Genomic DNA, 18321 nt, shown 5'->3' with positions numbered 1-18321 from the left:
GTTTCCAGATTAACACTGTAAAATCAAGCCCAGAAGAGGCTTTTAAGTTATTTTTCAGAACAAGGCTGGAATTTGAGCTCAAGCCTTTAGGGAGTTGCCTGCCATGAACTCAGATTTTTGAAGGAAGGGGCAAGGAACTGAAATTCCTGCATAAATCATCGGTGCACAGAATCGGCATGTGTCCTCATTTTGTTTAACCTAGTAAAGTTGCTGGGAGATTTGCTTTAGCAGGGAAGCTGGAGTTGTGTGTGACTCACGAAGAGACTCTTGGCTAATCTGACTATTTCAGGGCATTGAATACCTTAGTGAAACACATTTTGGACAACTACATTTTCAACCCATTCTGTGTGAACCAACTGTATTCCAAAGAGCAGCTGCGATAACCTCTGACTAATTGGCTTTTCAGAAGGTTACCTGCTGAGAGCATCTGCCATGACATCCATTCTCCCAGAAATGTTTCATCTCAGAATTGCCTGATGCAGGCTATAGAGCCCAGCATCACAGGCAAGAAGTGAGTTTTCTCTTGAGTTAGAATGTAGGGGAAAGGATTTGCCCGACCTTGTTGAATGTTCAACATCTGTCTTGAAGCACTGAGCATCCTGTTTAAACTGCCTTTTAAGGCCACCCTGAAGCCTTCCTTGAGACGAGATTTGCTGTTGATCCAGACAGAAAATCTGCAAGCGGGCCAGGATCCCGCATACCCACGTACTCATGATGGCTTTTTAGGGCTTTCACACTGCGTCAGGCAGCGTCACGCACAGCGCCGTGCCCGAGCAGGCTGTGCGCAAGCTGTATGCCAGCTGCTGCCTCAAAGCCCTCGTGTGGACCCGGGACCACTCGGAGTGAGCAGTGTAGCAATACATAAATAACACCAAGGACTTTATTGCATGTAAAGTCATTCTCTTCCATAGATCTCATACGGGAATATATATTCAGTAGCATATTTATGGCGATGGTATCAACAGATATTAAAACTATATCCAGGAGGATTAAGAGTACTTGGCTATGGGAGAAAGTTGTCAGAAGAAGAAGTGTCTTCAGAAAAATAAACCCTGAATTCATCCTTGCAGAAATAGCAATTCACATGTGGCTGCTGTTAGTTTTAAAGACTCTGCTCCTGGAGTTCATGACAAATACCTCCTAACTGTATCCTAAAAAAGTAGGGGTGAAAGGAAACCATTATATATTTTCCATTAATTCTATGTATTTTCAGCTTTTATAATTATTTTGCATGACCTCATTAATAATTATTGAATGCTTGGGATTAGGATTACTGTGTTTGACACTCTAGATGTTGTGCTTATAGATCCACTTTTTCTGTCAAGCTACTCCAAAACTAAAATCTTGGTTTCCTGCTTGGCAAGCAAATTCAAAAATCAAAAGCAAGAAGAGACTTCCTTCCTTTCCCCCTCGGTATTTTTCTACTGTATTGACACTGTGTTTGACAAACAACTTTAAATAACCTTCAAGACTGTATCAGCTACCAGGTCTTAGTAATGAGGGGAAAATCAGGCAAGCCAGACCAAGACATGACTAGTTGTAAATCAAAAAAAAATTGGCAGTCTTATCAAAAACCATCCATATCTCTGTTTTCTCTCTGGCTGCTGGGTGTTGCATTCAGTCCATCGATTAATGTGTCAGTGCTTAACTCAGGCTGCCAAGCTGTGACACCTGCAGCGAGGCAGCTCGCTGTCTGTGCAGCCCTGGGGCTTAACTTGCTGCCTGTATGAGCCGGGACTGCTCGGACGAGGGGAGGCAGCTGGGAGGTGGACAGAGCAGGCTGGCAAGCATTGCTTTGCCACCTCCTCCGTGCTGGCTCCAGCTAGCTACAAGTGTGCAAATGTTTGAGGTAACCTTGGATTTCTGGCACTGTTGACTCTGCTTATCAGCGACCTGTTAGGTAATAAGGATGTGCAGCAATAGCTGCATTTACCTAGAGGTTAAAGGAACTCATGCTGTTCTCAACCCAGAACAGTAACGGGATGGTTTTCTGGTGGAGTGAGACCAAATTCTGGTACAACTTCAGTCTCCTCTGACCTGGGACAAACGGTTCCTGTCCTGCCAAGGCTGCCCCGTGGCAGCATTTCCCAGTCCCTGCCAATCCTCCTTCCTCCTCCCACCATGGTGACTGACCAGCATCAGCAGCTCCCCAAGTAGATATTTTGTTTTTACATTAACTTCTGTGAGCCTCACAGAGACATCTCATGCTGTCACGCCTCAGTAGTAATAATTCAGTGCACAATAAAGAAAAGAGTAAATCTACAAATGGGCTGCCAGCCATTTCCTTTTGTCAGTGTACAGAATTCTTCAAAGCTAGTAACATCTCTAACCAGTAAGTAGCAAGATTCAACAAGCCTGCAATAATGTACTATAATGCAATAATGTACTAACATTATCATGTCTCAAGTGACATGAGTAGCATGAAGTTAGATACCTGTGACCTTTCTGACACAGGAAAAATACTAGTAAATGTAGCTGAATGCATTTTTTCACCAGACTCTAAGGAACAGTTGGTATATGGATGGTGGAAATAGGCATTTTTCATAATAATCCCATGTTTGAAATGTCCTGACCTTAGAAATATACTATAAAATTAGTTCCAGGAGAAGAAACCTAGCAAAGATAATAGATGCTTATTTTCTTTATCAGAATCCCTCAATTATGAAAACGTGACAAATAGGTAATACCACTAGGCTGAGCTGAATTAATATGTGTTTAAAATGAATGAAAAATATATCCCCTTCCCAGTTAGAAAAAAAATCACACAGTACAGGTACTCAAAAAATGAAATACATCTCTGGCTTTGAAATTATTGTTGTCTTTCTACAGCAGCTTCTTGAAAATGTCATGTAAGATTAGATCTGTACGCCATTGTGTTGGTAAGCATACGAACCCCCTGCAAAGGGCGGTCTTCATTCCAAGAGCTTGCAGTCTCAGGGAAGGTTTTCAAAGACAACTGCTCATTTGAATTACCTTTTAAAAAGATCTTACTTTCAGAAAGTGCTGGGTACGTACTGTTAGAAAACCAGGGTCCTTAGAGGAGTCTCCAGCTGGGTACCAAAAATTATATAGGTAATGAGGAAGAATAAGTGCTTCTAAAACCCTGTCCTCAAAAGACAAAGTGAGAAGAAACAGGCTAGATGACCACTAAATCCTCAGTTTGCTCACCCTAAATGCAGAGCTTAACAGAATTACTACTGTTCCCTTGGTCAGCGCCTCCGGTTGTGTCCAGACTGGCTCTGCTCGGTGTCCTGCATGGCTTGAAGTGGTTGTGCTCCCTCTGCGGTGTGGATGGAGCTCAGGTTAGGATCAGTCCCCGTTTCTCCTCATCCACGGGCTTCTGTCTGAAGGGCCAGCTGGCTCGTTTCAAACTGAAGCACAAGCCAATGGCTGAGATAACGTGGATGACTGGGGAATTTCCGCACAAGTGCAATCTTGAGGCCTAACCTGATATAATTAGCCAGTTTATCCATTTTATTTTAATCCTGCAACTCTGACTAGAAAAGGTATTTTCCATTGCTTGGGAGAGCTTTTCAAATTTTCCCTTGTTTGCAGTAGATGAGTTATTTCACCTCAAAAAAAGTCCTGTTTCTCCTTTATGAGACAGGCCCATCTCTGTTGATGCTACACAGGTGGGACATATCCTTCAGTTCACCTGGAATCAAAACCACTTTTGAGGTGAAGTACCAGTTTTCCTCCCTCCAAGTTTAAAACCTCCCCCCAGATTCCCCTCTTTATCTTTAAACCTGCTTAATGTCACCATTGTTTTCTTTTCTGTCCTGGGGGATGCAGTCAGTTATCTGTCTAGACCAGCTGAAGGCTCAAAATCTTCCCATTCATTCTTCCATGGAATAAAACAGTTGCTGGTTTCCAAACGTGCATCTTTCTCAGGCCACTACTGCCATGGGTATCTGATGTAGCAGGTGACAGTGGGTGGTGGTGGGATCGTCACACTAGACAACCTTGAGAATAAAAGCAAGGCAGCTATAAAAACAGAAATCAAAAGTAGCACTGTAATCATGTGAATATGTCCACATAAGGACAGAAGTAGCTTTTCGTAGGACCTATTACACTGAGGAGTAAAGTGCTCACAGCAGGATGTGGGGGTTTTTTAAATCTTATTGTACTGGGTCTGGCTGAACTGGAATTGGTTTTCCCCTACAGCAGCCCTCACGGTGCTGTGGTTTATGCTGGGAGCTGGCAGGGTGTTGGCAGCACCCTGGTGTCGCAGCTACTGCTGAGCAGTGCTTACACAGCACCAAGGCTCTTTCTGATATTTCCCCCAGTGGGACGGTGTGGGCGAGATCTTGGGAGGGGACACAGCCAGGACAGCTGACCCGAACTGACCAAAGGGATATTCCATACCATATGATGTCTGCTCAGTATAAAGCTGGGAGAAAGGAGGAAGGGGGTGGGGTCACCCTTGGTCCTCCGGGGCAACCGCTACGCGTATGGGAGCCCTGCTCCCGAGAAGGCCCCATATCACCTGTCCAGGGGAAGTAGAGACTAAATCTGTTTGCTTTTGCTTCTGTGTGCGGACCTTTGCTTCATTTTGCTTATATTAAAACTGCTTTTGTTTCACCCACAAGGGTTGGTTTATCTTCTTTCCCCTCTTTGCCCTGTTGAGAAAACAAGGGGAAAAAGGGGAGGGGGGGAAGTGATAGAGCAACCTGGTGGATACCTGGCATTTAGCCAGAGTCAAACCATCACACTTATTCAGCATTCTTCCAGCACCTACTGATTGAATATCCCATCCTTTCCCTGCTTGATCTGACCTTCAGGTGCATTGCTACAAGAGTTTGGGGTTTGGGAGAGGCAATTATGGGCAAACTGACAGTCTGGCAGAGCCAGTCAGCCCACACCCTGCAGAGAAGAGCCCAGCAGACATGATTTTGAAGGCATGAGAAGTAGAAATCCACTACCAACCTCAGTTTCAGCTGATGTGGATGCTGCCTTGGTAGCATGAATATGCCATTAGCCTCACAACTTGGAATCTGGCCCAAAAAAACCCAACGATCCAGCTCTTGCCACACATGCAAACATGTACATTCATGCAAGCAGGACATGATCTGAAAAGAGTGCAAAGCCCACCCTCATGAGTCCCTTCCCAGCACTGCCCTGGTCAGTGATCTGGTTGGAAAAACTGGTGATGAATGAGATCTCTGTGATAAACAAAGCTGTGTCCAAACATATTGAAACAACATGGTGAACTTGCCTCTGCATGGCTCCTTGGCTCCAAAGGCTAGCAGAAGCCTGTGGTGGGTTCACATGCATTTTCATGGCTACACACTGGATAGATGACTGAACGCCCTTCAGTGTGAGCAGTCCTGCATGGGCACTGGTCTCCTGTTCACAAAGGCAGAGCAGGGAGCACAAATCCCCATCAGAAAATGTATTATCATAACATAATTCAGGCTGGGAGAGATCTCTGGAGACTGTTCCACTCAACTGTGCTCAAAAGCAGGGCCCAAATTAAGTTGTTCAGGGCCTTGTCTGTATGAGTTGTAGATATCTCTGTAGGTGGAGATCACACAACCTGGTCAGGTAACTTGTTCAAAAATTTGACCACTCTCACTAGGAAAAATTTTTTTCCTTTTATCTAACTGGAATCTCTCTTGTTGCATCTTATGTCTGTTACCTCTTGTGCTTTTGCTGTGCATCTCAAAGAAGTGTTAGGTTAGAGGGGAGGTTACAAGTAACCTCCATATAGTCCTCCTTTGTGGTGTGATCACAAAGGCGAAGAATAGCAGCTACCAAAATTGTGTGTGCTTTACTGCTTTTAACAGGGAAAGAGAAACTCTGTACAACCCCCTAATTATCTTACATGGTTTGAAGCTAGGAAGGAAGTGGGTGAGCTGCTTTCATATCTCCTATGCAGCAATGGCCAACTCTCTCCATCCTGGCCAGCAGAAATGATGAGGGAACATCAGCCCCTACTTTGAAATTTGGTGGAGCCTTTCCAGCATTTGGTTATCAAGCCTTCAGCAGTTAATGCAAGCCCAAACAAACAGAAGAGCCTGCTCTCTGGGACCCAGACTAGAGGAAGAGGAAGGAGTGCTTTCATGTGAGGCAATAAAATTCAAACAAGATTTGTTAAATCATGCAGATGATTGCTGATCTGGGCTTTATATTTATCTAAGGAATTGATTAAGCACTGAGTTTTTTGGTTGATGAGTGAAGCTGATTCAAAAAGTACCAGGGTCACAATATATACTCTAGGAGTCTTTTGTCTTTACAGGAGAAGTACATTTACTCAGCTCAAACATGACTTTTTTTTTTAATTTTAGCTGAAATACATAGTATTTTCTTTGTGCTGTTCTGCACTCAGTGACTGGTTTTGGTCTTCTCTTTTGTTTCTTACAGCCCCAGCAGAGAGCTCTCCATAAACATTTCTGGCCTCTGAAGCTGCTGTCCTGCCACTTGATATGAAAGTGAACTTTCCTTGATGAAAAAGGCATAATAAATAGCACTGCCAGAAGGTGACCATGGAGGATTGAAGACGAAGTAAAATCAGTCCACTCAAGATGATGCATTCTGGGAAGACCTGGTTTGCTGTGGAGTAAAAATGTGGTGCATAATATCCAGTGCTAATTTGTTGAAAATGGTCATTGACAGACCTTTAGCTGGAAAATTTCTTCCAGTTTTCATCACTGTGCATAACTTTTTGAGTTCCCTTTAGGGGACTGTCTATGCCCTTCACTAGAAGTCCTGTTTTAGCATGGCAACTACTGGATTCTTTTATTATGTATGCAGATGGCATGATGTTTTAGGAAAAACTTACAGCAATTCTCCAATCTCAGTGGATATGTTCACAATATTAAACCCCGATAGGAATGTAAACGTCTTGTATATGTTAGTTTTGCAGTCTAATGGTATTCTGTTAAACAATATTGGCACTCCATATGTGCTTTCTACACAGAACTAGCACAGTCCATATATATATATAATGGTCTTTTTTTTAAAATAATGAGGATACGTTCCAGTATTTGTGCTGAGACCGCATCCACACTGAAGTCCACTGCTAGCATACCTTCACCAATTCACAGTAGATTGTGTAGATAGATTTGCACGTGGCAGAGGTGTGACTTCTTTTATCGAGACTTAGAGAACAGCTGTCACAGGGTAGGTTGAATGAGCTGTAGGACACTGCGTCTGCTCTCCCTCTCATCCGCCAAATATCAGAGGTTCTTGTTTCTAGTGTGCCAATGTGTTTTCTTACTTGGCGAGGGAGAGGCAAGGGAGAGAGCCTTTCTCAAAGATGTATGTGACCCTGGGTTTGGTCTACGGTAAAACCAGAATATACTGGAAGAATTCAGGTTCTTTATGCTGGCCACCATTTATGTTTTGGGCAGGGCTGGGGAATCGTAGTCCAAACCAAACTCTCTGAACAAGGTAAAATGTAAGACTATACTTCTAAGGAGCAAGACACTCCCTTTGGAGAGGGCAGACTTCTTCATTAACTTTTTCCACTTTCTATTTTGGTAGGAACTGGGAATAAGCAAATGGTTCCAATAAGCCTTTCAATATACTGTAGCAGGCTCAAGACTGTTGCATTCAATCTGAACATTGTTTTTTGTTCAGTCTCTGAATGGCTGGCCTCATCACTGGTTGTATCACAGCTGGCTGTGGTACTGTTTCTTCCATGGGGACTCAGTGGAATTAGTGTCTATCCCTCACATCAGGACCTTCTTGACACACTCTTTATAATGAACTGATGCCATCAACATACTGAGGGGACTTACCTATTTGTTCCTTCTTTCTTTAAAATCAAAGGTAGCTTTTTTGTGTATTTATAGGCTATCACTCTCTCCAGTCTGATAGGTACTATAGGGTCACTGTTAGCATATATGTGGGTGAGACATCATACTGGTGTGAAAGTGCAGTGATGGAGAGAATGTGCAGCTACATCAAGTCAAAGGGACCTTTTTAGAGGAAGCTCCTGTGTTATAATTCTTAAAAACTATTGTACAGTTCATTGCTAGAGAATGGAAGGTCAGCCACTGAGGGTGCCCATACAACAAACAGGTAAATACCTTTAGGGCTTCATTTTTTTCAGATGCATATGGACTTGGGTTTCAGCTCTCCACCCATCTCAAATTCAGCATGTTGGATACTTCTGCAGTATTCAGTCCAAAAGCATATTATTTTTACTGATGACCAAGATTTTCAGAAGTCACTAGTGATTTCTAATGGTTTGGGTCTTTCCATGGGTTCTCAAATGGAGCTCCCAAGAATTACAAAGCAGTAAGCTTCTATGTTGTCTTTCTGAAAATCCTGGTCCCTAATTTTAAATCAATTGGTGTAAAAATTCTCCTTAAGACATAAGAATCTTTGCCAATGGCAACATTTGCACTTTTTAGAGCTTTTCATAAGGTTGCAGGTTGGAATCTGATACCAAGAGACCGGTCCATGCACATGGCACAGGTCCACTGTAAGCTTCAGCAAATTTTACAGCTCTTTCTGCTACAGGTTTTAAAAATACTCTCTGGCAACTGACATCAAGTTCATGTTGGTACAGCAATTAAAAAAACCCCACTTTGATATAAGTTATTTTAAAAAGGAGAATGCTATACTTCTGCAGTAGGAATTCTCTTATTTTACTACCCAGTGAAACAATCTGGAATAATTTGAATGATAAAAGAAGAGTTTATCAGAGAGTGATATCTTAAAAGGGCGTGTGAGAAGAAGTTGAGTTAGGCAGAGAGCCACTAGAAGCATTTTTTGTATCCGTGTTAGTTTTCAACATCTTCCAGTATATGGGCATGAATTTAGATGTGTGCACTTCTCCTGTTAAAACAGTTTGTTTTAAAAGCTTCCCAGGATTTTAGCTATGGTGACCTAGAAAAGCAGTGTTACAGGCCCTGAGAAATGTGAAAATCAAGTCCAGACCCTTGTGTAGCCAGACTCGGTGAGAAGTCTGCTGTAGGTGCCTATCGGACAAATCTCCTTTGAAGCTGGTGTAGGTCTCCAACCTATCGCCAGCCTGTGCATGTGGATAACTGCAAGCATAGTTCCCCTGAGCCCCGTGACACTTCTCACGTGTGTAACTGTCTGCCAGAGCCATAAGGAAATAACTGTACTTTTTGGCTTGTATTTAACTATTCATTGTGTTTGGATTTTTTAATCACTGTTATTCTCCCAAAGTAGGCCATGCTTCCTCAGGGATATTTATGAAATTGTTCTACATCTCCTGAACAACTATCTGGATTCCAGCATATTCTTCTGAAAACTTTTTAATATAAATAAACATGTGGGAGAGATTTTTGTTGTTATGAATGGGGGCAGGTACTGTGTTCTCGGAAAGGCTATTGAGTGCAGACAATCAAGTCTATTGCATTTTTTATGCTGAACACCTTATTAATAGCAGACACATCCGCTTTTGCCTGGGTCGCAGGAGCAGTTCAGGGGAAAGAATTCTTTATCTCTAGTCAATAAATCATTTATGTCGAGAGTGCCAAAGACCAAGTCAACATGAAAGGGAGCAAATAAGTTATTCCGGCAAAGGAAGTGGATTTAAATACACTCAGAGCCATTAGTTCAGTGCAGAAGAGTGGGAGACTAATGCTATTTTCATAAAACAGCAATTATCAGCCCTGTGAAGACAGATAAATTTGCAAAGGCCAGTGCTGCCGTTACACTGTTCACTAGATATTATCTCTGAAACAAAACAGAATTGCGATCAGGACAGTGTTCCCCATGTGCAGACCTGCAGCCTTCCTCCCGTACCCAGTGCCTCTCCCTGCTGCCGTGCTCACCTGGTTTCTTTGTGTTGAAAAAGGTTGCAGCATCAGACCCTGCTGAGAATCACTGACAGAAAGTCACCCATCCCAAGTGCTTCAAACCATGAGAAGCCCTGCACTAGAAATCTGAAGGAACTGGTCACCCTAGAAAACACACTGCAGCTGAAAGCATCCTTTGTGCTGTTTTCTTTGGGTTTTTTCATCTGCATGGCTTTCTGTGCCTGAACACCCACCATTAATTCTGTTAAGGGAAATGCAGCCTTCCAGGAGGACAGTTTGAAAAACCTCTTTGGTTTTGCACACCCAGCTGCATGGCGATGCTGTACCGGTGGGTTCGTCCCTCCCTTTCTGTTGCTTAGGATAAGTGTTATCATTGGACAGCAGCTACAGCATCATTGAGGAAATCAGACCATTAAAAATGACAAAATTCTGGTTTTGTTCTGCCCTGAACTTTCAGAAGACCCCAGGCCAGACCCCCGACAGACTTACATTGGCGGTACTCCATCAAAGTCTCTGGAGATGTGCTGATTAGTGCCAGCCATGGAGCCAGGCCTGGGGCGTTTTTTTGTCATCACTAAAACTAACCTCCCTCCACCCACCACAAAGCCACAAGATCTCAGTTATTCAAAATTTTCTCAGGCATGCAAAGTAAAACCCTGCATCATTCACATTGGTCCCCTTTTAACAATTAACATCTCTGCCATCAGAGTCTCCTTGAACGTCCCACTGCAGGACTATGCTGCAATTGACCCTGGTATATGTAGACTGTGGTCAATAAGATTTTAATTTAAAAAGAAAAGGTCCTCTGGTACAATTAAAATTGATGAGTGAAGGAGAAAGTACTACCAGCATTACCTGCAACCTCTTATAGCAAAATTCTGAAATTATCTGGAGTGCAAAAAACCCGACCAACATAATGATTAGGCAGGCTCATGAGGATAAATCAGCAAGTAAGAAAAGAAGATGTTTGATGAGGGAAGCCAAAAAATATATGGGAAGTCAGTGGCCAGTAGGTTAGGGCTGCTTAGACCAAAGGCCTTACATATATCCTAATAAACACCATCCTAGCAAAGCTAAGTCTGATGTTAGACAGGCACAGCACAGTGATTACTCATAGTACATGCAAAACCCAACAAATATTCTTGTTTTGTATTTGAAAGCAGTAGGAGGGAGTCGGATTGCACATTAAAATGTAATTCCTCCTACTCCATCAATAATTACGGGTAATATTAAGCAGCAACTATCCAAACATTTTTAAATTTGTAGAACCATTAACTGAATCCAAAAGTGAAGGAAAACTTGCCTAGGACTCCTCAGAACTGGAAAACATAAAAGAAGCTTCAAATGACACCAGAAACCCAGTAATTCAAAAGAATGAGTGATTTGACCCAGAAAACTATAGGCTCATTAGCTTCCTGTCAGTCTTGGGCAAAATCATGGAAGGGTTGATATGGCACAACCATTAAAGCAATTAAAAATTGACAAAACCTTCTAAATTATTTTTATAGAAATGTATCATGGCAAAAAAACTTGCTATCATTTCTTTGTGATATCAAAGGCTTGTTGATAAAAGAAACTGCTAGCATACTATACTTAGCCTCCTATAGATCATTTAATTCTGATAAAGAACAAAATAGCACAACACAAAATCAATATCACCCATATTAAGTGGATTAAAACTGATTACAGGCTAGATCACAAAAAATAGCTGCAAATATGAAATTATCATCAGCAAGACTATTTCTAATGAGCTCCTCCCAAAATCTGCTCTATTTTCAATATTCCTCCCAGGGAAAGAGGAAATTACTGTTGGCAACAGCCAGAGATGACAAAAACAGGGGCGTGGTAAATAATGATATGGAGCAGGTCAGTGGTAGAAGGTAACCTGGAGGACAGCAAAGTCAGAAATCCAGGAGACAAGGCAGTAAGTCCGACTTAGAGGCATGGGGATTATGTCTGGAATAATACAGTGGCTGGGAAGGTGTGATAAATAATATGTTCACCATCAGCCCTGGAGACGTTTTTGCCAGCTGGGATGTAGGACCTCGCAATAGTGATGCTGTTCCAGTTTGTTTGGTTACTGCCTGTCTTCCAAAAAGGGTATTGGCAACCTGGAAATATTATTTTCAAGAGTTCCCAGTGTCATTCAAGGGCAGGAAAACAGGTCTTATTATAGTGTCAGACTAATGAAGCTGAAGCTATTAATTTATCAGAGGCAATTTAAAGAGGTGACTTGATCTCTGTCTGCAATCACAATCTTCTACCTGGGCAGGGAAGTGCTGTCTGAAGGCAGGTAGCTCTTTTATTTAGTAGAAAAGGGAATGATGTGCTCTACTGGTTGGAAACTGATTTCAGGCTAGAAATTAAGTGCAAATGCTCGACAGGGAGGATAATTACCTGTGGAGACAACTTACTTAGTTACCTGGCATGTTCTCCATCACATAAAGTCTTTAAATGTATGCAGAGTATTTTTCTAAGTCAATAAGCTCTACCTCAAACTGAAATCCAGGCTCAGTGCAGCAATTACTGGATGCGGTTATTAGGTGTGTGTTATGCAAGGATTAGACTAGATCATCAGATATAAACTTCTGAATTAAAAATATCTTAAAGTTTCCAATATTACAGCAAGGCATGGCAACCTATATCCATTTTTTCACACAAAGTAGGTCTTAATTTAAACAGCTTATATGAACAGAGCTATACTTGCTAGCATTTGGTATGAGCATCAGTAGGTCTGCTCACAGTTGTTCTGCACATAATTAAAGCAGAGAACTGGACTAGAAATGACAACAAAAACCCTTGGACATACAGAGAAAGTCTGTTGTCTTTCATTAATAACAGCCTGGGACAAAATTTTGCACTTAAATGATGGGGCCAAGTGGCTGTGTAGTCCAAGCGAGGAATGACAACTCTGGTTTGCCTCTTAAGTAAGAAGGTAGCACCTTGCTGGCAAGAAACACATTTTCCTGCCTTCAACAACTGGCAGAGAAGCTGTGGTGCTGATTGAGAGTTATATTGTATTGCTGTGCAGCTGAACACAGTACACGAGTTCCTTGCTTCAAAGACAGCAAACTGTTCCTGCTATCATGATGAGCCCCATCAGAGGCGGTTAATAAACCCTAGAAATGAAATGACTTCAGTGGGACTACCCAGAGTAATGACAGCTGCTCCCAGCAGTGGATTTTTGCAAGATTGGGCCCTATTACCATTGCCTCGTTTGAATGTTGTATGTTAGAAACAAGCAAAGGAGCCCTCAGTGTCTGATTCAGGTTTCACAAAATCGCTGTTGATAGGTGCGAGGGAAGTGTGAACTGTCAGCACCACCTTCTACTGGGCTTCACTGGGCAGTGGGGAGCAGCACGAACTAGGCTGTGTGGTTTAAAGAGTAAACAGTTCACGCAAAAAAGAGAAACTATAAAAGCAATACTTACTGTAAATTGGTATTGAATCGACATCAAGCTGAGATGAGAAGGGAGCTAGCTACAGCCATAGCTAAGAAGATAAAGATCTTTGGGGATTCTTGCTCTAATCCAGTGTGAAATCCTAAGAAAATGAGTTTGGTCTAGATTTATTGTTTAAAAAACATCAGTACAAGCCAGCCGCCTGTCAAATAAATTCTGCAGAGTCACTGGCTTCAGTATGTGATGGCTTACAGTGTCCTCACACTGCTGAGACACCTTGCACCTCTGGAGGAGAGCAGTCCTTAACAGGCATCTCTGGGGTCGGGCTGGATGGAGAAGCAGCTGATCTTGCAGATGACCGTATAACTAACATCTGCTTATAACCCGCCATACAGGCAGGGTTGCCAGCACTATTACACCACTTTCAGGCTTATTCTGACAATGAAATGAAAAGCTCTTTTCTGATTTTAATTCCAAATATATTTAAATACTTTCTCAGAAAAAAAAAAATCCTCTGTAGCTGTTACATCTCTAATCACATTACTTCTATTAAGCACTTGCCTTGAAATCATCTATTTAATATCAGAAGTCACCAAATTATATAGTGATACACAGGGATTTTTTAAAGCAGAGACATCGATATTGCAGCAAAACTGCACGTAAGCAATAAGAAGCCATGCAGGGAGGAAAAAAACCCACAGTCTGCCCCATCAGGTGTTATGGGGACTTGTTTGTTTTGTTTTTTTTATTGAGAGCATGGTTTTACACCTGGACATGTTTTCCCTACTGATCCAGGCTCTGGTCTCAAGACCAGTCCAGATAAAGAAATGTTTCATCTACATCCCTTGTATGCAAGAGGCTCCTTCTCTGCTTTTCTTCTGAGACAGTAGAAGAGAGATTAAGTGGCAACAGAGAAAGCACACAGGGACACGAGCTTCCAGCCTATGCAAAACATCTCATCGTGAGACCCAGCTCTCAGCCTGCTTCGCCTGAGTCCAACGCCACTGACCGAGGAGAGGGATGAGGCTGTGCTGGGCTAACCCGCCAGTGAAGCCCTGTGTCCTGGGCTGCTGAAGCTGCTGCGGGAGACACATTACCTTGCAGAATCAGACCCCGTGTTTCAGGGCATCAGCTACAGTTATTGCTGTCTGCTGGGCTTCCCCTAAAATACAGATGAACTGGACGGGGCAGAGCTCTGGCTATGGGAATGCCCAACATTTCCCCAGGGAGGCTGTGTGCTCTGAGGAGAAGACTCCTTTGCTTTGCACTTAGCTGCTTGGCAAGCCTAAGAGACATATTTTGAACTTTCTCACAGTTATTGCAGAATCGGAAAGTGGCATGGACATGCTTTGGGACATGCTGGGCTTTGCTTTCAGTTTCTTGTAGGGACTGTAGCTATCTGGATTTGCCTTGCAATTATTATTTCTTTCTCACAAGTGGGGGTAAGGTAGGAGTAATGCCTGCCTGGCTCTGCACAGTGTAAACAGGCAAAGGGGGCTCTAAAGTTGGTCTCCTCTCTTTCTGGGAGTTGAATTTAAGGTTGATTGAACTGACTTTGGGGAGAGCAGATAACTGTCAGCTAGAATTACAGTCACACCTGAGTTGTCTCCAAAGGCCGCCCCCAAATCAGCAGCCCATGGACAGAATCAGATGCCAGGCTGTGCGTGCACATCGGCGCTGGCAGCTGATGATGTGCGTGAGCTGCAGGGAGCGAGAGGGAGGCTGGGATCAAGGTCCTGGGAGATCTGGTGGCCTGATGCAGGAGAGCTGCTCACAGAAAGGCTGAATGCAAGCCCGTGGCTGTGCTGTGTGGTCAAAACGGTCTCCTGAAGCCAGCAAGTTGTGTCTGGTCTACCTGCCTTTGGAGTCAGTTCTGGTTTACATTCACTAAGGAAAAAACTCTAAACCACTGATCTCCTTTTAATGTTAACTTGGTTGAAAATCTAGGAAAATGCTAGCACTCTTAATGGTTAAAAAATGACACACTGTTACTCTCAGTCCATCTACGGCTGAACTTTTTAAAGATGGAGCCAAATGAGATGGCATAAGACAAAAGTGTGCCTTTGTGTTTGATGTACACTGCATTTCCCCAGGCATCCAAGGTGTTCATCTGTACAGCAGTGCTTTTTTTCCCAAAACAGAAATTACAACGCAATCTAATTTTTAATATACAAAGTGGCCATCACTGTTAATTCCACTCTACAGTTTTTATATTTACTCTTTAATTCCTTCTGTTTTCAAAAATCAACAACAAAAAAACAACCCAGGTGGGAGGGAGCAATTCTTTTAAATGATTAAATTAAAATCATTATCAAATTTTTGGTATCTTTGGGCATGATCTCTGGAAGCTTTGGATATCTGCTTTATCATTTTGTATATTTGACAATTTTGTACTCTGCATTGTTTGACTTCATTTGTGCATGGCGATGTATTAAAACATGGAATTTTTATTATACAGTAAAAGTATTTTGTTTGATTTAAACAAGGTCAGGGCTTGATACACAGCACAAACAGGAGAAGAAAAAAATCTCAGAAGTTTTTGCCAGCAACCACTCACACTTGACACGCTGACAGGTCTCATTCAGGGGGTTTCCAGCACCTGAAGCTGGGCAGAGCTTTTCACTGGCCGACTCATGTCCTTCCCCAGCTGTGGTACTTCAGGTCTGTGCAGCGGTTTGCTGTACAGGGTGCAGGTGCTATGTAAACGCAACATATTTGTAGATGTAACAGAAGGTGTTAATTGAGCCGAGGTCCATGTTCTGCTCAGCAGGGTTTGAGTGTAAATCCAGACCGACTGCGCTGACTCAGCTCAATTTAGCCCAAATTTAGTGTGGAGCGACTGCAAGCAGACACTGCGCACTACAAGGAAGTATTCTGCTTTCGTTGCCTTTATTTCTCACAACTTGGGGGATGGCCCTGTAAGCAGTGAAGCATCTTCTAAGGGGACCAAACCACAAAAGGAGCAGGTACTAGACTGTTCACTCCCATGCCACCCCCCATTTATTCTCAGCATTTATGTCATGAGAGTAATTTAAAAGCCAGTGGATGAGATAGTTTTCAGAAAGCTAATGCTGAAATTCCAGCATGATACTATGTTCTCCCATATATGTGTGGTTTTTACTTTTCAGCCATAATTCTGAATGTTCTCACATTGGTAAGGTAGAGACTGATGACATGTTTTGGTCAAATACAAAATATTGGGCTTAATACAAAATAATAGAATTAAATTATATAGCGTGCAGTATAACTGACAAAATCAAGATAAATTGTCATCTAAAAAAACCCACAAATCATGTTTTTTATTGTAACATCTCATGATGGGGCTGCAATTTACTAAATTCTGTTTATATCTTTAAACAGCTTTCTACTCCAAAAACTTTGTCAGAGAGAAAAATATGTTAGCAGGGAAAGTTCAGTTTTTCTACAGGTTTATGCACATTACATCTTGGGCTGGAGGAAATTAGAAGAATCATACAAGTAAAGAAAACAGTTTTTATGTCACATATCCTTTTCACCATCAGGGTCTCCACAGGGTTTATAGTGGCTCCATATTATTACTACTCTGGGTGCTGCACACTAAGATGATTTCCATTATAAACAATATGCCATCTAAATAAGATCTGCTTTATAATGAAACAGCAGCTACCATGATAATGAAATACTCCTCCCTGGAGACAGAGAAAATAGCTACCAATGCTGTGGAACAAGGAGTTTCCACGTGTGCTCGTATGGGGTTTGCGCTATAAATCTCAGCGATGGGGTTGCAGGTTCTTCATTCACAGTTTGTTACTCAGAAGTCATCAGTGGAGCAACCAGTGTGTAATTTGGTTTTTGGTTGTTTTCCTTCTACTGACAATTAGTCCTTGATGCAACTTGCATGATCTTATGTTATATCCCTGTACATCCGTGGGTCCATCAGAGCTTACCTTGCCCCGCACAGCTATCGTGGGTTACAGGACCAGGTCATGATGCTTAGACTCTTGGGCTCCAATGCCATGTACAAAAAATTGGATTCCTCAACTGAGACCTTATTAAATGAGCAGATCCGTGCTCATTTGAGCAAAGCCTCGTGATGTGAGCAAATGTCCTTATTCCATCATGAAGTCCAGTGAATTAAGTACAACCCTAGAAACACAAGGAATATTCCCAATTTCACTGTTGACCCACTGTATGTTGGCGAACAAGTTTCTTCATGTCATCTCTTCATATCCCACCTCCATATCTGTAAAACGAAAACTTCATTTACCTGTCACTGTTAAACCTTGAAACTCAACAGTGAAACTGTAAGTCTTCCAAGAAGATAGTGTTGGAAGTGGGATTGATTTGAACAGACCAGGCATCTTGGTACAAAAGAAGCATTTTATTTGGGAGACAAGATGTTGTGCTGTCCGCAGTTCACGCTTATCTGACGTTCCGCTCTCGCTGCACCCAGGCGACGATCTGTCAGAGTCTCAGTGCACAGCATGACACTTTCACGGGTGAGTGTTGTATCAGCCCGGACTCAGTTTGTCTGAGGTTTATTCCTCTTTTGTGCATTCCTTCGTCTCATTCATGTCACTGTCTTGTCATTGCCTTCTCCTTGCTTTTCTGCACCTGATGTGATTTCTTGCCTTCTACTGTCATTAACATCATGTAGGAAATACACTGAATTACTGCACATGAGAAACACACTTCCAATTCTTTAAATGGCACCAAGACACTGGACTTAGGAGGAGATAAAGCAGAGGACAAATTGCTACAGGTTTATTCTAGGGCAACGTGGGGATTAACTTCTTCTTCACCTCTGTGTTGGAGTGACAGGCTGAAATGGCAGCAAGAAGGATGCACACTGGACACCAGGAAAAGCTTTCTAGGAACAGGGATGCTGAAGCAGTAGCGACTGCTTAAAGAGATGAAGAACAGCTTTGACATCCATCAGCAGTCCTGACCCTTTGGTAGGGCAGGAGGATGGACCAAGTTAACTACCAAAATCTCTTTCAGTCCAATTTTTCCGCAGGTAAGACCTGAATGGGAAGCAAAGTGTTAAGTGTGTTAATTATCGTTATTTTACATTTCAGCTGCAACTGAATTTAGCTCTCTTTTTCTACCTCTTTGAGGTAAAAACCTGCTACTATGTAGCTGTGAGTAATTACAGACTCATTTAAGTCCATACATCAGGCTGTCAGCTGAGAAACTGGGAC

At 42.4% G+C, this 18321-nt stretch overlaps 1 protein-coding gene across 1 annotated transcript in view; it reads left to right on the top strand.

The window, feature by feature from the left end:
• Positions 1–15604, top strand: part of SAMD12 (sterile alpha motif domain containing 12) — a 159651-nt gene extending 144047 nt beyond the window's left edge. The window contains exon 6 of the mRNA XM_026841512.1: positions 6364–15604. Coding sequence (XP_026697313.1) covers positions 6364–6386 — 23 coding nt within the window. The 3' untranslated portion in view covers positions 6387–15604. The remainder of the gene's footprint in view (positions 1–6363) is intronic.
• Positions 15605–18321: the final 2717 nt, after the last annotated feature.

The sequence above is a fragment of the Athene cunicularia genome, assembly GCF_003259725.1.
Source record: "Athene cunicularia isolate RWA chromosome 2 unlocalized genomic scaffold, athCun1 chr2_part1, whole genome shotgun sequence".
Taxonomy (NCBI): domain Eukaryota; kingdom Metazoa; phylum Chordata; class Aves; order Strigiformes; family Strigidae; genus Athene; species Athene cunicularia.
Note: the sequence above shows the minus strand (reverse complement) of the source record. Positions and strands in the feature narration are given on the sequence as shown.